This window comes from Bufo gargarizans, unplaced genomic scaffold, assembly GCF_014858855.1.
Source record: "Bufo gargarizans isolate SCDJY-AF-19 unplaced genomic scaffold, ASM1485885v1 fragScaff_scaffold_395_pilon:::fragment_2:::debris, whole genome shotgun sequence".
Classification (NCBI taxonomy): Eukaryota; Metazoa; Chordata; class Amphibia; order Anura; family Bufonidae; genus Bufo; species Bufo gargarizans.
In genome coordinates, this window is record NW_025334108.1 from 425,123 (window position 1) to 448,876 (window position 23,754).

The following is a 23,754-nucleotide window of genomic DNA, read 5'->3' on the forward strand; positions in this document are numbered from 1 at the left end:
AAATTTTTAATAAAGACCAATTGAAAAAATAATTTTTAGAAATGACTACAATGCAGCAATTTAAAAAAAAATTGCCCCCAAAAGTACCCAAAGCCCTCAAGTCCCTTTCATTCAATATGGAGGAATCCACATACTCTGATAAAGAAATTGTATTTTTTGTCATTGTCCTCACATTCAGGTAAACTTAATTCTTCTTTCTCAGGAACTTTAGACATATATCTTACTCAGGTTTTGACGCAGATTAAAATCTATATCATAGCCTTTTTTTCAGGATTGGCTAAGACCAACAAGATTTAACTTGACATGGGATGCATCCAGATCCATTCATTAATCACAAGCTTCTATGTGCACCTAGTGCATTTGCAAATGTTCTTGTTCTCAGATTTAAGTTTGAACTCCAGATTTTTCTACTATAAAGAAGGCTATATTTAGCTCTGTCCCATAAGAATGCACACTCTGCCCCTTCAGACCCAGTAGAGACTTGATGCACTGAAAAAGAACCAGAGCAGCGCCACACTGTAACAAACACCCAAGACTGTAGGCAGCAACAGTGTGGCGATCAGGGACCAATATGAATCAGAACATTCTGCCGTTAATATGGACAAGATCCTGAATTTTACTTCTTTTCTCCCCTATGTAATGTTCCTCTCTCGCCTGATTACTATAGTAACAGTACACTTGTGAGAAGTTGTGGAAGGCTCACCATGTTCCTGTCCCTACAGAAGTCAATTGTCAAATTCCAGGTGTCGTCATGAGGGACAAAATGGAAATAACTACTTTTGAGATTTGGTGGCGTCATCTGATGAGCAGTGAGACACAAACAGGTAGAAGACACCTTTGTCCTTTAATGATTAATTCATTGATGTATGCATTTATATTATAGCTGAGTAAATTACCTTGATTTGCATTGGGTGGCACAACAGATGACGCTGGATCCTGCTGCTTCAATTTTACTTGTTCAGACACGGCATCATATTTGGAAACAGTCTGTTAAAAAAACATTTAAAAGCGTTTAAAAAACTAATCAAACACAGTTGATACAATGTTGAAATATACACATTTAAAGAGTAATACCTTTTAATACCTCAAATTAAAAAGTATGGGCTTACAATCATGCCAACAACATGTAACAATGAAACAGCCTTTACCAATATCCTTATTAGTTGACCAAAAATTTCCCTGAAGCTGATGCACGCATTCCTGCAATCCACCTGTTTTGAGTGGGTAGTTTCTCTGCCTAGGGGGTCTGTGAACACTACACATGCGGGAATAGTGCCTCCCTAAGGAACACATCCATACATTATCAACAGTCTACCAATCCTGATGTGAACTACTCCTCTCTGAATATGAATAGGCTGCATGAATGAGTAAAGAACCTGCAAAGACCCACTCCACTTCCTATAACCCGTCAGACTCTCTGCTGCTAGAGATAGTTTCACAACAGGCAGTGGACAGGAAAATAAAAAAATAAAAACATTTATTTCTATAAACTGCAGATATTAGGCTTAAAGGAAAACTGTCAGGAGATGCATGTTACTTCAACTAAAAGCAACATTAAATACAAAAAGACTCAGTGGTTACAAACAACAAAGTGCAGAAATGGTGGGGTATTGGCAACAGAAGATTCTCCGTGCGAATCGGTTTATGCTTGCATATTCTGTCTTAAATAGCTTGCATTGTTTCTCCTATGTATAACAGACCATGGGAACATTTTACTAAATAAATGACGTTGGTAGTATTACATGTATAATAACCCTCGATTTTAAAATCCTCTAATTATTTGAGAATATTGGATACAATGGAGGCATCGAAAGGTGCTTTTCGTTTTAGGTATCAAAGCAGTTTGTCCCAATCTACTGAATGAGCTGCCTATATCGGCTTGTACAAGCGTGTCTCTTAGGCTACATGCACACGACCGTGTGCCCCCGTGGCCGTGTTGCGGCCCGCATACAGCGTGCCCGCAATACACGGGCACTGGCCGTGTACATTCCGCATCATGGAGCCAGTCACTTGAATGGGTCTGCAATCACGGAGATTACGAACGGAGGCACGGATCGGAACCTCACGGAAGCACTACGGAGTGCTTCCGTGGTGTTTCTGCCCGTGCCTCCGCACCGCAGAAAAGTAGTGCATGCACTACTTTTTTTGCGGTGCAGACCGTCGGATGCGGATCACGGACCCCATTTGCGGTCTGCAGCACGAGCACGGAGCACTAACGTTCGTGTACATGTAGCCTAGAAATTGGGATTCTTTTTGTTGCATATCAAGGGGGGAACCTGAAACTCCTCTACCTCTGGATATGCATTTTCCAAAACATGGCAACTCTGACTATTAGATCAGTAGGCAATATGTGGTCTCTTCTCCTTTGTTATCTTGGGAAATCCAGATTCCTCTAATAGTTGTCTAGGATAACCGCTCCTGCAAAATTTGTCCCTCATCTCGTCAAGTCTCATTTGACAGTTGGATTGGTCAGATACCAACCGTCTCACCCTCTGAAGTTAGGATTTAGTATTGCATTTTTAAGGACCGGGGGTGAACTAGAGAAGTGAAGAATACCGATTGTCTATTTACGAAACCTTTTTTGATGAACTGAATGGGGTATACCTTAACCTGAAGTTTACCATTACTTATGACTAACATCATGTTAGTTTCTTAGACACCTTGGTCTATAAAAAGGAAGGCGGTCTTCTGGGAACAGACGTATTTCCTAAAGAGATAGACAAACAGTATTCTTCACTTCTCTAGTGCACAAATCCCGTTCTTAAAAAAAGCAATACCTAAATCCCAACTTCAGAGGGTGAGACGGTTAGTATCTGACCAATCCACATGTCAGATGAGACTTGAGGAGATGTCTGCATCAGTATGTCCATTGCGTAGCCCCTCTAAAAAAATAGAACGTCCTATTCTTGTTCGTTTTAGAAATTGTTACAATAGATCCGCAATTTGCGGACTGCAAAACACATACGGTCGTGTGCATGTAGCCTTATATGTATGTTTTATTTGTTGAATACATTTCTTTTTTTAATACACTCCTTGAGGCACTCACTTTCTACATTTAAAGTGGCAGAAACCAGTACATACTAAATGGTAAAACACGGGGTAAGGGTTCATGCACATGAATGTTGTTTGGTACTGGACCTGAGCCGCATTTTTTGCGGCTCAGATGCGGACGACACTTCAATGGCTCCGCAAAAGATGCGGACAGCACTCTGTGTGCTGCCTGCATCAGTTGCTCCGTTTCATGACCCCCCCCCCCCCCCCAAAAGAAAACGACATAAATTACTCTTACCGGTAATTGGATTTTCCTTTAGCTTCCACAATGGCACTATCTGGAGGTTGGCCCGCCTTCTCAGGGACAGGAAACAATAGCGAGATCAGCCAATAAAGGGGCTTCAAAACTTCATAATGTGCTCAAAAAAATTATAAAAGATTGCTCATAATTCATCACAAAAAGAGTATTTGAAAGTAAATATATGTAGAACTATCTACACACTGACACTTTTTTAATTTTGGGTGGGAATCCCGTGCCGTTGTGGAGGCTAAAGGAAAATCCAATTACCGGTAAGAGTAATTTATGTATTTTCCCCACGCCTCCACAACAGCACTACCTGGAGGAATAACATAGGATACCTAACTAGGGTGGGACTACCGCAGATAAGACTTTGCCGCCAAAGGACAAGTCTCTATTGGTGGAAACGTCCAGCTTGTAATGCTTAAAGAAAGGAAAGTACAAGGGTTGGACCATGTCGCTGCTCGACAAATATCTTCCAATGAAGTGGAGGCACCTTCGGCCCAGGATGCCGACAATGCTCTGGTGGAATGAGCTTTCAGTGAAGGAGGTGGAGCAATCCCCTCAGTTTCGTAGGCTAACGTAATGCAGGCCTTTATCCATCTGGAGATGGAGGTTTTGCTGGCCGCTTTGCCTCTGTGAAGTCCCTGATATTGGACTAGCAACTGGTTCGACTTCCTCAAAACTTCTGTTGCTCTCAAATACTGAAGTACGCACCTTCTAACATCCAAGTTATGGAACCATTTTTCCTTATCTGATGTCGCCTGGGAACAAAAGGAGGGGAGAGTGATTTCCTGCTGACAGTGAAACCTGGACACTACCTTGGGAAGGAACTCTGGAGCATGTTTTAATATAATCCTGTCGTCTAAAACTGTAAGATATGGAGGCAAAATAGAGAAAGCCTGGATTTCTCCTACTCTTCTTGCAGTGGTGATTGCTAATAGGAATACTGTTTTGAGTGTTAATGCTCTCAAGGAGATTTCCCCGAGGGGTTCAAAGGGTGGATGCATTAGGCCAAATGCACACGGCCGTGAGCGGTCCGTGGAACCGCAGCCTGAATTCCTGCTGAGAGCAGGAGCGCACGGCGTCATGGGAACGCATAAAGAAGATCCTGAGGCCAGGGTGATGACAGGGCTAGAGGGGATAGGGAAAAGAAGCCCACGACTTGTCTGTTTCTCCTTGTCGCAAATAGGTTGATTTTTGGAGTGCCCCATCTGGCACAAATCTGGGCAAAGATCTGATGGTTCAGGCTCCATTCCCCCGGCTGCAGTCGATCCCTGCTTAGGAAGTCCAATTGATTTTCTCTCCCTCTTACGTGGGCTGCTGATAGAGTATAGGTTTTTCTCGGCCCAATCTAGAATTTTCCTTGCGACTAGGGACAGGGAGGGGCTTCTTGTTCCCCCTTGCTTGTAGCTGTGTCTTCCAGGACCCCTGTGTCATTTTTCCATTCATGTGGGCCCCCCAGCCCTGTTGACTTGCATCGGTGGTGATAACTAATAAGTCCGTCTGTCTCAACTCTACCCCTCGGGATAAGTTTGACTGTTTTGTCCACCAGGTTAGGTTCATCTTTAGATACGATGGTATTTTTATCTTCTTGTTCAGAGATAACTGATTTTCGTCCCAATTCTCCAAAAGGAAGGCTTGGAGCGACCTTGAGTGGTGCTGAGCCCACTTTACACATGAAATTGTTGACGTCATGAGTCCCAATATTATCATTATTTCCCTGAAGAAGGTTATCCTTTGTCTTTGGAAACTCTTGATACTGGAAATTAAATGTTTTTGGTTCTTTTCTGGCAGAAAAGAGGTCATAAGGCGTGAGTTCAGTAGAACACCTAGAAAGATTTTTTCTTGTGAGAGGAGAAGACAGGACTTCTGGTGATTTATTATCCAACCCAGGTCGGCTAGGGTAAAAAGAATTGTTTGAAGGTGGCACCGAAGAAAATTTTCTGACGGGGCTGTAATTAAAAAGTCGTCTAGGTATGGTATGAAGGAAATTCCTGCTAGATGAAGGAATTTTGCTACCTCCGTCATGACTTTCGTAAACAATCTCGGGGCAGAGCTGAGGCCGAATGGGAGAACTTGAAATTAATAATGATGGAGAGATCCCTAGAACCAAACCGCTATTCTCAGAAACATCTGGTCTCTCTTCTGGATTGGGATGTGATAGTAGGCACCCGCCAGGTCTACTGTCACCATTTAGCAATTTTTTTTGTAGAAGTTTGATCACAGATCTCACCGTCTCCATTTAGAATTTTTTGTAAACCACGTATCTGTTTAGGGTCTTCAGATTTATTATCGTCCTGAAGGTACCGTTAGTTTTTTTCACCAGAAATATGGGATAATAGAAACCTTTCTTCTGTTCCCCGACTGGTACCGGAATGATGGCTCTTTTCTCCAGCAGGAGCAATATTTATTGGTCTATTGCTTCCTGAGTCTGGAGTTCTCCATGTAACGGTCTGGGGGGAATGCATATTAATTCCAGACTGTAGCCTTCTTTTATAACCCCCCAGTACCCAAGGGGAGGCCTGAATTTTCACCCAAGCTGAATAAAAATGCACGAGCCTTCCCCCTACTGCTCTTCTGGCGTCATTGGGAAGTAGTGGCCCGGGAAGACTTCTCGGGATTAAATAGGAAGCCCTTCCCTCTTCCTCTGGATGACTGCCACGACAGCCCCGATAGTTTTTCTTTTGATCAGGTCTACCACGTCTCTAGGGCCGAAAGGACCGTCTCTGATGAAAGAACTTTGATTCCGTGGGAAAGCCTTTTTTCCTATCTGACGCTTTCTCCAAAATATCATCGAGTGCAGTGCCAAACACTCTATCCTCCTCGCAAGGTAAGGCACATAACTTATTCTTTGATGCCGTATCATCTGACCAGGTTCTTAACCAGATTGCTCTACGAGACGCATTGCACAGGGCAGCTGTTCTGGCTGACAATCTCACTATGTCCGCACAAGCATCTGCCATAAAGTTTGCGGCCTGTTTCAACATGGGGATAGAGGCTAGAATATCTTCTCTTGGGGTGCCCGCCTCGATGTGTTCTTCCAATTGACCTAACCACAAGGATAAGGTTCTGGCCGTATAAGTCGCCGAAATTCTGGGTCTTAGTACCGCAGTAGAGGACTCCCACGTTCTTTTAAGCAGACTCACATTTTTTATCCATTGGGTCTTTGAGTAAGCCCAAATCCTCAAAGGGCAGTGCTTTCTTCTCTGAGATTATTGCCACTGGTGCATCCACCCTAGGGGTCTTGTCCCATGTGACTGAATCCAATTCTAATAATAATAGAGAGGAGGCTTACCGGGCTTGAGGGCCTGGGAGCATCTGTGGACTTGTCAGGGGCCTCGGATCCAGTTTGCAGGGACATGCTGCTGGAGGACAGGGCTTGATGGCTGCTAGAAATGCCGGCAGCCCGCCCTGTATTTTTACTTCCTCGTTCCGGGTTGCGTCATAGCCCCGCCCCCATGCGTGCCGCCGTAACTTTGCCCAATCAGCACGGCGCACGGTGGAGTCACATGGGGAAGCGTTCTCAGGCCCAGGAACACCCCCTGCTGCCCAGAGATTGGCCGGTCCGGAGTCCAGGACACGGGAGATAAAAGCACGGGGTCATCAGCGTCCGCCGGATTTACACCAAGAGGAGGGAGGGATGGAACAAAGGCAACATCCCGCGAACCCTCCTCCTGCAACGGCCCTCCGGCAGAGCCAGAAATACTCACATGAGCTGCTGATCTGCGATCCCGACCTTCTGAGGGACAGGAAACAACTGGAGAGGTAAGAGGGAGGGGGCCCTTTATTGGCTGATCTCGCTATTGTTTCCTGTCCCTGAGAAGGCGGGCCAACCTCCAGGTAGTGCCGTTGTGGGGAAATTAAACATTTCCTATTTTTTGCAGACAAGAATAGGCATTTCTATTATGGGTGACCTGTTCCATTCTGCAAATTGCAGAACGCACGTGGGCGACATAGGTGTTTTGCAGATCTGCAATTTGCAGACATCAAAACACTACGCGATCATGTGCATGAGCCCTAACACTGACATGTGTATACTGTGTATAGTTCTTGGCTCCTGTCCAGAGGAAGGCCACTAAAGTAATAACTGGAATGGGTGGACTACAGTACCCAGAAAGATTATCAAAATTAGGGTTATTCACTATTTTAAAAAAAAACACGACTACGGGGATATCTAATAACTATGTATAAATATATCAGGGGTCAGTACAGAGATCTCTCCCATCATCTATTTATTCCCAGGACTATGACGAGGTGACATCCTCTGCGCCTAGAGGAAAGAAGGTTTGTACAAAAAATATAGAAGAGGATTCTTTACGGTAAGAGCGGTGAGACTATGGAACTCTGTGCCTAAGGAGGTGGTGATGCTGAGTTCACTAAAAGTTCAAGAGGGGGCTGAATGCATTTCTGGCCTGTAATAATATTACAGGTTATAGTTACTAGATTTCTGGAGACGTCGTTTATCCAGGGAATTATTTTGATTAACAGACTGGAGTCTGGAAGGATTTTATTTCCTCTCAAATGAGAAAAACTGGCTTCCAACACATTAAGTTTTTCTGCCTTCCTCTGGATCAACCTGCAAGATAAAAAGGCTGAACTGGATTGGAAGGATATTTTTTCCAGCCTTATATAAACTATGTTACTATTATTACTACTGATCTGAACGGTGTTATACAAGTATCAGTTATGCTGAGTTTGATATAGGGTTGGACGATATCAAAAATATTCAGACAATAACGATATAAAAAATGTATCGCGATAACGATATATATATCGCGATAAATACCAGTTTAAAGAAAAAAACACAAGGAGACGTTACACTGTATGGAGGCAGCCACAAGGAGACGTTACACTGTATGGGGGCAGCCACAAGGAGACGTTACACTGTATGGGGGCAGCCACAAGGAGACGTTACACTGTATGGGGGCAGCCACAAGGAGACGTTACACTGTATGGGGGCAGCCACAAGGAGACGTTACACTGTATGGGGGCAGCCACAAGGAGACGTTACACTGTATGGGGGCAGCCACAAGGAGACGTTACACTGTATGGAGGCAGCAACAAGGAGACGTTACACTGTATGGGTCAGCCACAAGGAGACGTTACACTGAATGGGTCAGCCACAAGAAGACGTTATACTGTATGGGGGGCAACAAGGAGACGTTATACTGTATGGGGGGCAACAAGGAGACGTTATACTGTATGGGGGGCAACAAGGAGACGTTATACTGTATGGGGGGCAACAAGGAGACGTTATACTGTATGGGGGGCAACAAGGAGACGTTATACTGTATGGGGGGCAACAAGGAGACGTTATACTGTATGGGGGGGCCACAAGGAGACGTGACGTTATACTGTATGGGGGGCCACAAGGAGACATTATAATGGACTACGGGGCAGCAGCCAGCAGGAGACATTATACTGTATCGGTGGCCACACACACAAGGAAACGTTATACTGTATGGGGGCCACAAGGAAAAATGATAATGAGAGCAGCAGCCACAAGGAGACATTACAGTATGGGGGCAGCTGCAGCAGCCACAAAAGGAGACATTACATACAGTATGTGGCTTGTGGGGGGGCAGCAGCTGCTGTTCATGTCATGGAGGAGGTACTGAAGGGACTCATGATGGCTCACTGCGGAGCATGCAGTTAGTGGCAGGCATGAAGGACTGAGGGGGCCAAGACATACAGTGGAGGAAATAATTATTTGACCCCTCACTGATTTTGTAAGTTTGTCCAATGACAAAGAAATGAAAAGTCTCAGAACAGTATCATTTCAATGGTAGGTTTATTGTAACAGTGGCACATCAAAAGGAAAATCGAAAAAATAACTTTAAATAAAAGATAGCAACTGATTTGCATTTCATTGAGTGAAATAAGTATTTGAACCCCTACCAACCATTAAGAGTTCTGGCTCCCACAGAGTGGTTAGACACTTCTACTCAATTAGTCACCCTCATTAAGGACACCTGTCTTAACTAGTCACCTGTATAAAAGACACCTGTCCACAGAATCAATCAATCAAGCAGACTCCAAACTCTCCAACATGGGAAAGACCAAAGAGCTGTCCAAGGATGTCAGAGACAAAATTGTAGACCTGCACAAGGCTGGAATGGGCTACAAAACCATTAGCAAGAAGCTGGGAGAGAAGGTGACAACTGTTGGTGCGATTGTTCGAAAATGGAAGGAGCACAAAATGACCATCAATCGACTTCGCTCTGGGGCTCCACGCAAGATCTCACCTCGTGGGGTGTCAATGGTTCTGAGAAAGGTGAAAAAGCATCCTAGAACTACACGGGAGGAGTTAGTTAATGACCTCAAATTAGCAGGGACCACAGTCACCAAGAAAACCATTGGAAACACATTACACCGCAATGGATTAAAATCCTGCAGGGCTCGCAAGGTCCCCCTGCTCAGGAAGGCACATGTGCAGGCCCGTCTGAAGTTTGCCAATGAACACCTGAATGATTCAGAGAGTGACTGGGAGAAGGTGCTGTGGTCTGATGAGACCAAAATAGAGCTCTTTGGCATTAACTCAACTCGCTGTGTTTGGAGGAAGAAAAATGCTGCCTATGACCCCCAAAACACCGTCAAGCATGGGGGTGGAAACATTTTGCTTTGGGGGTGTTTTTCTGCTAAGGGCACAGGACAACTTATTCGCATAAACGGGAAAATGGACGGAGCCATGTATCGTGAAATCCTGAGCGACAACCTCCTTCCCTCTGCCAGGAAACTGAAAATGGGTCGTGGATGGGTGTTCCAGCACGACAATGACCCAAAACATACAGCAAAGGCAACAAAGGAGTGGCTCAAGAAGAAGCACATTAAGGTCATGGAGTGGCCTAGTCAGTCTCCGGACCTTAATCCAATCGAAAACCTATGGAGGGAGCTCAAGCTCAGAGTTGCACAGAGACAGCCTCGAAACCTTAGGGATTTAGAGATGATCTGCAAAGAGGAGTGGACCAACATTCCTCCTAAAATGTGCGCAAACTTGGTCATCAATTACAAGAAACGTTTGACCTCTGTGCTTGCAAACAAGGGTTTTTCCACCAAGTATTAAGTCTTTTTTTGTTAGAGGGTTCAAATACTTATTTCACTCAATGAAATGCAAATCAGTTGCTATCTTTTATTTAAAGTTATTTTTTCGATTTTCCTTTTGATGTGCTATCTGCCACTGTTACAATAAACCTACCATTGAAATGATACTGTTCTGAGACTTTTCATTTCTTTGTCATTGGACAAACTTACAAAATCAGTGAGGGGTCAAATAATTATTTCCTCCACTGTATAACTGGGGTAATTATAATCTGATAAAGATAGGCTGAGTGGAGTGACATTACACCTTTTAATAGATGCCCGTCCGGCAACTGTGATATATAGGGTCTCGTCTCTCCGCAGGGGGTGGGGGTCGGTCGGAATCGGATGGAGTGTGGGTTCTTCTGAGTTATTCTCTGACTGACTTTCCCGCCACTCGCTGATAGTGACGTCCGGATCATGAACGAATCGTTCTTTTGAATCGATTCAGTTCACTGAACCGGAAGAGTCGATTCCTCTGACTGAGCTGATCCATGTAAAACAGCTCAGTCAGATTAGCATAGAAGCAGCAGCAGGCAGTGTAATAAGAGCCTACAGTGGAAGCTAGCCCTGCCCCTCCCCACCCTCCAACCAATCAGAGGCAACCAGCACAGACTCACGGCACAGGGGGAGTCGTGCAGGGACTCAGAATCGTCTGAGAGTTTATTAGTTAAAAGAATCGAATGAGTCAGAGACGTGTCAGCGAGTCCCTGCCAGGCTTCCTGCTCTGCAGCTCCCTGTCTCCCGACAAGGCCGTCCGGGGGGGGGAAGGGGGGCTTTAGTATAGCATGTAGCGGGGCTATGTGTGTACAGCGTGGATGCAGCAGTGTAGCAGAGCAGGAGATCTGGTAGGGACTCGGTGACACAAATCTTTTAACTAATAAACTCTCAGACAATTATCTGAGGCCCTGCACTAACTATACATTGTAATTACATCACAGTCTGCTCACTGCAGCAGAGCTGTGTTTGCCAGGAGCGAGTCCATCCTGACCTTCGGTGGGCGGAGACAGCACATTCGGAGCAAGCAGGAGGAGCCGCTGCTGAAAGAAATTGGCAGATAATGATGGGGGAGTGCAGCCGCGGACTCAGTTTTATCCACCTCAGCTCCCCTAGCTTAAACCCCCTTAATGACCAGACCACTTTTTACAATTCTGCACTACACTACTTTCACAGTTTATTGCTCGGTCATACAACTTACCACCCAAATGAATTTTACCTCCTTTCTTCTTACTAATAGAGCTTTCATTTGGTGGTATTTCATTGCTGCTGACATTTTAACTTTTTTGTTATTAATCTAAATTTATCGATTTTTTTTGCAAAAAAATGACATTTTTCACTTTCAGTTGTAAAATTTTTCAAACGAAACTACATTTCCATATAAATTTTTCTCTAAATTTATTGTTCTACATGTCTTTGATAAAAAAAAAAAATGCAATAAGTTATATTTATTGGTTTGCACAAAAGTTATAGCGTTTACAAACTATGGTACAAAAATGTGAATTTCCACATTTTGAATCAGCTCTGACTTTCTGAGCACCTGTCAGGTTTCCTGAGGTTCTACAATGCCCAGACAGTAGAAACACCCCACAAATTACCCCATTTCAGAAAGTAGACACCCTAAGGTATTCACTGATGGGCATAGCGAGTTCATAGAAGTTTTTATTTTTTGTCACAAGTTAACGGAAAATGATGATTTTTTTTCTTACAAAGTCTCATATTCCACTAACTTGTGACAAAAAATAAAAACTTCCATGAACTCACTATGCCAATCACAAAATACCTTGGGGTGTCTTCTTTCCAAAATGGGGTCACTTGTGGGGTATTTATACTGCCCTGGCATTTTAGGGGCCCTAATGCGTGAGAAGTAGTTTGAAATCAAAATGTGTCAAAAATGCCCTGTGAAATCCTAAAGGTGCTCTTTAGAATTTGGGCCCCTTGGCCCACCTAAGCTGCGAAAAAGTGTCACACAAGTGGTATCGCCATACTCAGAAGAAGTAGGGCAATGTGTTTTGGGGTGTATTTTTACATATACCCATGCTGGGTGAGAGAAATATCTCTCCAAATGTCAACTTTTCTCATTTTATTATACAAAGTTGTCATTTTAGAGAGATATTTCTCTCACCCAGCATGGGTATATGTAAAAAGACACCCCAAAAAACATTGCCCAACTTCTCCTGAGTACGGTGATACCACATGTGTGACACTTTTTTGCAGACTAGGTGCGCAAAGGGGCCCAAATTCCTTTTAGGAGGGCATTTTTAGACATTTGTATTCCAGGCTTCTTCTCAAGTTAGTGGAATAAGAGACTTTGTTATAAAAAAAAAAAAAAAAAAAAAAGGAAAAAAACCCCATCATTTTCCGCCAACTTGTGACAAAAAATAAAAAAGTCTATTAACTCACTATACCCATCAGCGAATACCTTAGGATGTCTTCTTTCCAAAATGGGGTCATTTGTGGGGTGTTTGTACTGCCCTGGCATTTGAGGGTCTCCGGAATCATTACATGTATGGGCAGCATTAGGAGTGTCTGCTATTCTCCATATATTGAGCATACGGGTAATGAGATATTTTTTTTCCGTTCAGCCTCTGGGCTGAAAGAAAAAAATGAACGGCACAAATTTCTTCATTCACATTGATCAATGTGGATGAAAAAAATCTCTGAAAAAAAAAAAAAAAGAGGGGAAAGGCTTCTGCCAGGACATAGGAGCTCCGCCCAACATCCAAACCCACTCAGTCCGTATGCCCTGGCAAACCCGATTTCTCCATTCACATCAATCGATGTGGATGAATAAATCATTGCCGTTTTTTTTTTTTTTTTATGTACAAAGTGTTTGCCAAAGTATATGAACACCGCCCCTCAGCTCATAAGCCTTGGCAAACGTATCTTTTTTTTACTGCAGAGGAGAAATCTCGTCTTGCAGCGCCGCATACACCGACTTTTGTGTAATCTGACAGCAGCGCAGTGCTGCAGCTGGTTCATCGGTTGGTCCACCTAGAAGGTAAAAAAAGAAAAACAGGGCGCAACGCAAAAAAATGTATTAAAGAGGACCTTTCACTTGTATAAACGATGTGAACTGAGTATGCTGCTATATAGAGCGGCGCCCGGGGATCTCACTAAACTTATTATTATCCCCGGGCGCCGCTCCGTTCTCCCGTTATAGGCTCCGGTACCTTTGCTTCTTAAGTTATAGTAGGCGGGTCTTCCCTTGTCCTGTGGGCGTCTCCTTCTCCTAGGCTGCAGCGCTGGCCAATGGCAGCGCACAGCTCACAGCCTGGGAGGTTTTTTTCTCCCAGGCTGTGAGCTGTGCGCTGCGATTGGCCAGCGCTGCAGCCTAGGAGAAGGAGACGCCCACAGGACAAGGGAAGACCCGCCTACTATAACTTAAGAAGCAAAGGTACCGGAGCCTATAACAGGAGAAAGGAGCGGCGCCCGGGGATAATAGTAAGTGCAGTGAGATCCCCGGGCGCCGCTCTATATGGCAGCATACTCAGTTCACATTGTTTATACAAGTTAAAGGTCCTCTTTAACGTGAACTTTATAATAACATTTGAACAGAACATTAACTTTTATAAACTTTATTAAACTTTTGGAACAGAACATTAACCTTTTTGCTTACTGGTGATTATTTTTTTGTTTTGCTTTTTTTTACTTTTTTATAGGAAAAAACTCTCCTTCCCCATGGGTCAATGTGCAAAGCGCAAAATCACCCAGAGATGTGGCGAAGTACATTATACACTTTGTCCCAGGTGAAAGGAGAGGTTTGCAGCAGCTCAGTGTGAAAGGGCCCTAAGAGCCCTGTGTGCCTGTCCTGTGTGATGCAATCCCTATGCTAATAGTGTACCTGTGTGTGGTACTTCCGGAAACACTCCCCCTAAGCATAGGGCAGGGTGGCGAGGGCAGTCAGGACAGAAATAGCGGGTGTCACAAATTATTCCACTCCTGCTACAGACACATCTTTTTCGGGGTGGCGCTTGGGTTGAGGCACCAGCAACGACATTGGGGAAATGTCGCTCATGTAGACGGCTCATTACACTGGTGGATGGAGCCACGGAACCTCCTGTATACAGGAGGTTCTCGATGATCTCTTCCTGAAATTTGAGGAAGGATCCTGTTCCCCCAGCCTTACTGTAGAGAACAAAACTATTATACAGTGCCAATTGAATTAAATATACAGACACCTTCTTATACCAGTGTCTGGTGAGGCGGGACATTAAATAAGGAGCCATCATCTGGTCATTAAAGTCCACCCCTCCCATGAGCAAATTATAGTCGTGGACCGAGAGGGGCTTTTCAATGACACTGGTTGCTCGTTCAATTTGTATTGTCGTGTCTGCGTGAATGGAGAGCATGTAAACGTCACGCTTGTCTCTCCATTTCACCGCGAGCAGTTCTTCTTTACACAAGGCAGCCCTTTCCCCCCTTGCAAGATTGGTGGTAACGAGCCGTTGGGGGAAGCCCCGGCGACTAGGTCGCGCGGTGCCACAGCAGCCAATCTGTTCTAAAAACAAATGCCTGAAGAGGGGCACACTTGTGTAAAAAATTGTCCACATAAAGATGGTACCCCTTGCCAAATAAAAGTGACACCAAGTCCCAGACTGTCTTCCCACTGCTCCCCAGGTAGTCAGGGCAACCGGCCGGCTCCAGGGTCTGATCTTTACCCTCATAGACACGAAATTTGTGCGTATAGCCTGTGGCCCTTTCACATAGCTTATACAATTTGACCCCATACCGGGTGCGCTTGCTTGGGATGTATTGTTTGAAGCCAAGGCGCCCGGTAAAATGTATAAGGGACTCGTCTATGCAGATGTTTTGCTCAGGGGTATACAAATCTGCAAATTTGGTGTTAAGGTGGTCTATGAAGGGCCAAATTTTGTGGAGCCGGTCAAAAGCTGGGTGGCCTCTGGGACGAGAGGTACTGTTGTCACTAAAGTGCAGGAAACGCAGGATGGTCTCAAATCGTGTCCTGGACATGGCAGCAGAGAACATGGGCATGTGATGAATTGGGTTCGTGGACCAATATGACCGCAATTCATGCTTTTTTGTTAGGCTCATGTTGAGGAGAAGGCCCAGAAAAGTTTTAAATTCAGAAACTTGGACGGGCTGACTGGGCATAAAAGCTTCCCGGGTTGGCAGCTATAAATTGAGTGGCATACCGATTTGTTTCTGCCACGACTAAGTCCAAGAGCTCCGCAGTCAAGAACAGCTAAAAAAAAAAACAGTGCCGATCCGATCTGAGCTGTCTCAACCCGAACTCCAGACTTGGCAATGAAAGGGGGAACTACTGGTGCGGCTGAAGTTGGGGGCTGAAAATCAGGGTTTGCCAGCACCTCAGGGACTCTAGTGCCATCATACCAGCTTCAACTGCCCTTCTGGTGCTCGCCACTTCACCATGTTGTACGGTAGTGCTGGTACTAGGTCCAGGATGGGCTGCGCTGCTGGTGTATGCCTCACCACGTAATCCGACAGCGCCAGCCCCACTCTGCTGCCCTTGAAGCGGATCCTGCGCAACCTGTGGTCTAGCAACACGGGGCCGGGTAAGCCTTGTGGTAACAGGGACCTCAACCTCATCGTCCGAACTTTGGGTCAGACTGCTACTGCTTTCTACAGGTTCGTATTCTGACCCGCTGGATTAGTCAGATGAGGGTTCCCATTCCTCATCCGACTGGGTCAGAAGCCTGTAGGCCTCTTCAGAAGAATACCCCTTATTTGCCATTTGGTCAACTAAATTTAGGGGGTATTCCCTGAGACTACCCAAGAAAAAAAGCAAGCCTGTCTTACAAATGGGAGGCTAGCGAAGTACCGGAAGCCGCTGCGATTCATAAAAAATATCAAAACAATTTTTTTTTAGCGCTGCAGCGCTTGTAAAGTGATTGTGCAGTGATAAAAAATAAATAAAATTTTTGTCACTGCGGCGGGGCAGGCGTGGGTGAACGCACGTGTGGGCAACCGATCAGGCCTGATCGGGCAAACACTGCGTTTTGGGTGGAGGGCGAGCTAAGGTGACACTAATACTATTATAGATCTGACTGTGATCGGTTCCGATCACTTACAGATACTATAAAAGTACCAATGCTGATTAGTAATACGCTAATCAGTGACTGCGGTTCGGTGGGCTGGGTGCTAACCGACGCTAACTACCTAACAAAGGGGCCTAAATTATCCTAAAACCTAACCGTCAATACTAGTGGAAAAAAAAAATGTGACAGTTTACACTGATCATTTATTTCCCTTTCACTAGTGATTGACAGGGGTGATGGGGGGTGATCTGGGGCTAAGTGTGTGGTGTCTTGTGTACTTACAGTGATCTGTGCTCCTCTGCAGGGACCAACCGACGAAAAGGACCAGCAGAAGCCATTTAACACCTTATATTTATAAATATAAAGTGTTAAACGGCTTTTGATTGTTTTTTTTTGAAAATCACCAGCCTGCCAGCGATGATCATTGGCTGGCAGGCTGGTGACGAAATACTCATTTAACTTTTGCCGACTCGCAATGCGCATGCGGGTGCGTAATCTCACGAGATGACACACGGATGCGTCGACGAGGAATGAATTGACCGCCTCCGGATCGCGATCCTGCGTTTTGATGTCACGAAATATACCGCGGTAATTAGGAAACAGCGATAGCCTTTTTTTTTTTTTTTTATACCGGAGTATATCGTGATACCGGTATATCGCCCAACCCTAGTTTGACTCCTCCCCTAAAACAACACTCCCTTTTCACCCATGTAAACTTGGTCGGTATTTTTTGTTAAGAAATGTGGCATCCCTTATATGACCACACTGCCAGATCATTAAAGCATACCTAAACTTTCAACAAATTTTGCATCAATCAATAGTACAGTGCTAGCACACGAGGAATAACACCATATGGCTACAATATGACATATCTGCCATTTTTATTTATTTATTTTTATCAGTTTTCTAATTTGCAGAATGAACTAGGATCTGGGGGGGGGGGGTCAAACTAATAAGGGGGTAGGGGATTTAGCGAGGACTGGGGTTAGTGAGGAAAGCAGGGAGAAGAAGACTGGGCAGTACTATACACCGATGAAAAAATAGAACTGCTGGTAACAAGAACCTACAAAACATACATACTACATAAACCAAGGTAACAAAAAAATTCCAGATATTCACTTTACAGGTAATAGTAATTTAAAATGTATTTTGACAAATGCCAGAAGTCTAGCTAGCAAAATGGGGGAGCTGGAGGCTATGATACTACAAGACCACATAGATGTAGTTGGTGTGGCTGAGACATGGTTGGACTCTTCGCATGACTGGGCTGTTAATATTAAGCGTTTTACAGTATTTAGGAAAGACAGGGTTAATAGAAAAGGCGGTGGCATGTGCCTGTATGTGAAGAGTGATATGAAGACAATTGTGGGTGAGGATGTGGAAACCATATAGTTGGAATTTCAAAGGGATATAAACACAGGAAAAATAATATTTGGTGTAATCTATAGACCCCCTAACATCACAGAGGAGATAGAAACGCAATTGTATAACCAAATAGAGTGGACTGCACAGGCTAGTACAGTGGTCATAATGTGAGATTTTAACTTCCCAGACATTGACTGGGGTCATGGTTCTGCCTCAACCGAAAAGGGGAGAAGATTCCTCAACTTGTTGCAGGACCACTTTATGGGCCAGTTTGTAGAAGCTCCCACTAGGGGCAATGCTCTGTTGGATCTGGTAATTTCTAATGATGCAGAGCTTGTTGGAAATGTTACTGTTGAACTTGATAGACTCATGTCTTTTTTCAACCGTATTACCTATGTAACGTCTAGTTTGCAATTTCGCCAGGAATGTGGGTGGAGACTAGAGTCTATCTACTGCACACAGAAAGTAGAGAACTGGCTTCCTAACCTCCTCTTACTCATTTAGAAGAAGCCCCAGGATCATGGAGGACATTAAAAGAGAAGTACTAATCTGTATGGGTGTGACTAAAACACTTGTGCCGAGATATAAACTTCTTATGCAGCAGTGTCTCTGCTGAAGTCTTATTTCATTTAGCACTTCATCCCCCTCGCCTCTCAGTAGACTTGTACCGATGTGGTCCACATTTTGGACCAACCCTAATTAAACCTTGCAGTAAGGACTTAAAAGGTACATGGATCTTAGTAAACTTAGCTACTGATGAAGGTGTAAGCCTCAATACTCCGAAATGCGTCTGATATGACCGAATCTATGCCCAAGTATCCACGGTTTTTTGATTGTTAAAATGGAGTGCTCCATGTATCTACTGGCCGGTATTCAATACCGATACAAACCGGAGGATCTGTATTCAGCTGGGAGGACGCAGATACATAGAGGTCTCAACAGATGGGATGCCGATAACACTCATAATACAAAGAGTGAACGCAGCACAGCTGGAGGAGACATAGGGAGGTAAGATTGAAAGTGCCGACTACCACGTGGAACGCCATGGCATGCACCTATCTCCGTTCCAATCCACCAAACAGTGAGTAACCCTGCTGATAACTAATAATATAAAAACTGACTAACAATGCAGCACCTCCTTCACATCTATATACTAATGAACAGCAACATTTGTCTACACTATTGAGACAATTAAGAAGGCGCAAGTTGAATTGCAATATCGCAGCCTAACAGTGCACAATCTGAACTAGTCACAAAGCAAAGTTTCTAATATTGATATTGGACATTAAAAACGCTATTATTGACATTGGATCCATTATTTTCCTACATCCACGAATATCGGGATACTATTTTACAACTCCTGGACGGTGATGAAATAAACTGCAATACAGCACAATTTAGAGCAGGTCCGTCTAAAGGCACCTAGCAATTAAGTACAACAGACAGTACTCATATATTGCAATATTAGGTAATGCAGTGCAATCCAAATTAAGCACAACAAATAACCACCAGTGGACAATATCCATTAAAGGAGTAGATACTCTTGACAGTATTTTAAAAAGGAAATAAAATCCCTGTGGCGTTATATGTTGCAATGGATATTTGTTGTTTCTTTTAACATGTACCGTATTTTTCGCCGTATAAGACGCACTTTTATCCCCCCAAAAATGGGGGGAAAATAGCAGTGCGTCTTATACGGCGAATGCAGCTTATTTTGCGATTTGCGAATTTCCGCGCAATTTTTTGCGCAATTTTTTTTGCGCAAATTTTTTGCGGAGTACTTACAACTACAAACGCTCGGCGAGATGAGGGAGGAGGCAGGCTGGGAGGACGGGCGCTGGCAGTGTGTGAGTCATATGTCACGAGCCTGCGCCACCCACTTTATGAATGAAGCAGGCGGCGTGGGCGCATGACGTATGACTCACGCTGCCAGCGCCTGTCCTCCCGGCCTGCCTCCTGCCTCCTCCCTCCTTTCGGCGAGCGCTTGTAGTTGTAAGTACTCCGCTCATTATGCGATTATGCACATAACTATTTACTATTAGACATACGATTATACAGTGAGCGGGGCCCGTGTAGTAGAATAGTCACTGCACGGGCCCCGCTGTCATTATAAAGCCAGATGCCGGCTCCCAGCCCTGTATTGAGGGTCATTCACTGCAGGGACACTTATGGAGGGGATCTGTGGATGACACATAGCATAAGATGCTATATATGTGTCATCCACAGATTCCCCCCCCCCCATAACTGTCATACACAGAGACCCCAATAAGAGCCACCCACAGATCCCCCATAAGTGTCACCCACAGATAGAAACATAGAATGTGTCGGCAGATAAGAACCATTTGGCCCATCTAGTCTGCCCAATATATCTGAATCCTATGAATAGTCTCTGGCCCTATCTTATATGAAGGATAGCCTTATGCCTATCCCATGCATGCTTAAACTCCTTCACTGTATTTGCCGCTACCACTTCTGCAGGAAGGCTATTCCATGCATCCACTACTCTCTCAGTAAAGTAATACTTCCTTATATTACTTTTAAACCTTTGCCCCTCTAATTTAAAACTGTGTCCTCTTGTGGTAGTTTTTCTTCTTTTAAATATGCTCTCCTCCTTTACCGAGTTGATTCCCTTTATGTATTTAAAAGTTTCTATCATATCCCCTCTGTCTCTTCTTTCTTCCAAGCTATACATATTAAGGTCTTTTAACCTTTCCTGGTAAGTTTTATCCTGCAATCCATGGACCAGTTTAGTAGCTCTTCTCTGAACTCTCTCTAGAGTATCTATATCCTTTTGGAGATATGGTCTCCAGTACTGCGCACAATACTCCAGGTGAGGTCTCACCAGTGATCTGTACAGCGGCATCAGCACTTCACTCTTTCTACTGCTTATACCTCTCCCTATACATCCAAGCATTCTGCTGGCATCTCCTGCTGCTCTATTACATTGTCTTCCCACCTTTAAGTCTTATGAAATAATTACTCCTAAATCCCTTTCCTCAGATACTGAGGTCAGGACTGTGTCAAATATTCTATATTCTGCCCTTGGGTTTTTACGCCCCAGGTGCATTATCTTGCACTTATCCACATTAAATTTCAGTTGCCAGAGTTCTGACCATTCTTCTAGTTTTCCTAAATCCTTTTCCATTTGGCGTTTCCCTCCAGGAACATCAACCCTGTTACATATCTTTGTGTCATCAGCAAAAAGACAAACCTTACCATCGAGGCCTTTTGCAATATCACTTATGAAGATATTAAACAAAATTGGTCCCAGTACAGATCCCTGTGGAATCCCACTGGTAACATGACCTTGTTTTGAATGTTCTCCATTGACTACAACCCTCTGTTGTCTGTCACTCAGCCACTGCCTAATCCACTCAACAATATGGGAGTCCATGTTCAATGACTGCAGTTTATTGATAAGCCTTCTATGTGGGACAGTGTCAAAAGCCTTACTAAAATCTAGATATGCAATGTCTACTGCACCTCCACCGTCTATTATTTTAGTCACCCAGTCAAAAAAATCTATAAGATTTGTTTGACATGATCTCCCTGAAGTAAACCCATGCTGTTTTTCATCTTGCAATCCATGGGATTTTAGATGTTCCACAATCCTATCCTTTAATAGGGTTTCCATTAATTTGCCTACTATTGATGTCAGACTCACTGGTCTATAGTTGCTGGATTCCTCGTTAATACCTTTCTTGTGAATGGGCACGACATTTGCCAATTTCCAATCTTCCGGGACGACTACTGTTACTAATGATTGGTTAAATAAATCTGTTAACGGTTTTGCCAGCTCACCACTAAGCTCTTTTAATAATTTTGGGTGTATCTCATCAGGCCCCTGTGACTTATTTGTCTTCAATTTAGACAGCAAACTTAGAACATCTTCCTCTGTAAAGACACATGCATCAAACGATTTAATAGTCATCCTTTCTAGTGGAGGTCCTTCTCCTTTTTCTTTTGTAAAAACTGAACAGAAGTATTCATTAAGGCAGTCGGCTAGCCCTTTATTCTCTTCTACATACCTTCCGTCCTTTATTTTTAATTTAGTTATTCCTTGTTTTAATTTCCTTTTTTCATTTATATATCTGAAGAATGTCTTTTCATAGACTGAGCTAGTTTTTCTTCTGCCTGAGCTTTAGAAGTTCTTATAACTTGCTTGGCCTCTTTCTGCCTAATCTTGTAGATTTCCTTATCTTCATTGCTCTGGTTTTTTTTATAATTACAAAATGCTAGCTTTTTATTTTTAATGATTTGGGCCACTTCTGCTGAGTACCACAGTGGTCTCTTCCTTTTTTTGCTTTTACTGACAAGTCTAATGCAATTTTCTGTTGCCTTCAATAATGCACCTTTTAAGTAGTCCCATTTCTCCTGGACTCCATGTAATCCGTTCCAGTCTGATAAGGACTCATTTATGACTAATTTCATTTTTGAAAAGTCTGTTTTTCTAAAATCTAAAACTTTTGTTTTTGTGTGGTGGGACTCTTTCACAGTTCTTATATTAAACCACACTGACTGGTGATCACTAGATCCCAAGGTTTCGCCTACAATGACATCATATACCGAATCCCCATTTGTGAATATCAAATCCAAAATGGCCTCCCTCCGGGTTGGCTCCTCAGCCATTTGTTGTAGGGATAACCCCAGTAGGGAATTTAGAATATCTGTACTCCTGGTAGAACTTGCTATTTTGGTTTTCCAGTTTATATCTGGAAGATTGAAATCTCCCATAATGATAACTTCTCCTTTCATTGTCATTTTAGCTATTTCTTCAACTAGTAGATCATCTAGTTCTTTAACTTGATCAGGTGGTCTATATATCACACCTACACGAGTTACTGCATGATTAGCAAACTGCAACATAACCCAAACTGACTATGTTGGCCTCACCAACTTGTATTAGGTTAGATTTAATGCTATCTTTCACATACAGGGCCACTCCTCCTCCTTTCTTGCCTTCTCTGTCTCTTCTGTATAAAGAGTACCCTGGTATGGTTATGTCCCAGTCATTTCTTTCATTAAACCATGTCTCCGTAACAGCCACTAAATCTACATTCTCAGATGCCATTATTGACCCGAGTTCATTGATTTTTTTACCTAAACTGCGAGCATTTGTAGAGAGGACTCAGAGCTTATTTCTTACCCTCTGTGCTTCTGACCTGTTCTGGCATTGTTTCGGGGGCAATTGGACTCTAGTTTAAATACTCTTTCGCAAATTCTTGGAGTTGTTCACTAAGTACATTTGTTCCTTTGAGAGAAAGATGCAAACCATCTTTTTTGTACAGTTCCTTTCTATTCCAAGTAGAGCTATCATGAGAAACAAAGCCAAATCCTTGCTCTTGAGACCATTTACCAAGCCATGTGTTGAACTCCTTTATGCGCCTCTGCCTATCATTCTGAACATTATGCACAGGCAGAACTTCAGAAAATGAAATGGTGGATGCAAAATCCTGTACGTCATTACCAAGTGTGATAAAAGATTTTTTCACCTCTGACACTTCATTGCAAGCCAGGTCATTTGTCCCTAGATGGACAAGAACATCCACGTCCCCTTCCTGCTTTGCTTGCTTAACAATATTAATAATACGTCTTCTATCTCTTCTAAGAGTAGCCCCAGGGAGACATCTCACAAAACCAATTTTCTTTAAGCTCCACACTTCTTATGATTGAATCACCCAGCAACAGCTGCTTCCTTTGAGACTTCACTTTATCTTTTTTGTCCTTGGCTGCAGTCTTGCATACATTAGACATAGGAGTCGATGGTTTCTCACCCTCTGTGTTTGAGTCCATATCCATGTTGTCCTTACATTCTGAGAGTGCTGCAAATGAATTTTGGAGAATCACCGACTGTGGGACATGTCTTCTATCCACCACTCTAAGTCTTCCAGAACCTACAGTAACCCATCTGACATTTCTGGGGGTCCTCTGTGGCAGTGGCATTGCAGCAGTCCTAGCTGGAGTTTGTTTAACAGATAATTTAAATATCTCAGATTTCAAAAA

The 23,754-nt window shown here is 43.7% G+C and overlaps 1 protein-coding gene across 4 annotated transcripts in view; it reads right to left on the bottom strand.

Annotated features, from left to right (window-relative positions):
* The window catches only part of LOC122922497, a 363,771-nt gene that overhangs the window by 43,095 nt on the left and 296,922 nt on the right, over window positions 1-23,754 (bottom strand). For all 4 annotated transcript variants that reach the window (XM_044273106.1, XM_044273104.1, XM_044273105.1 and 1 more), the window contains exon 14: window positions 897-987. In XM_044273106.1, the coding sequence (XP_044129041.1) occupies window positions 897-987 (91 nt within the window). The remainder of the gene's footprint in view (window positions 1-896; window positions 988-23,754) is intronic.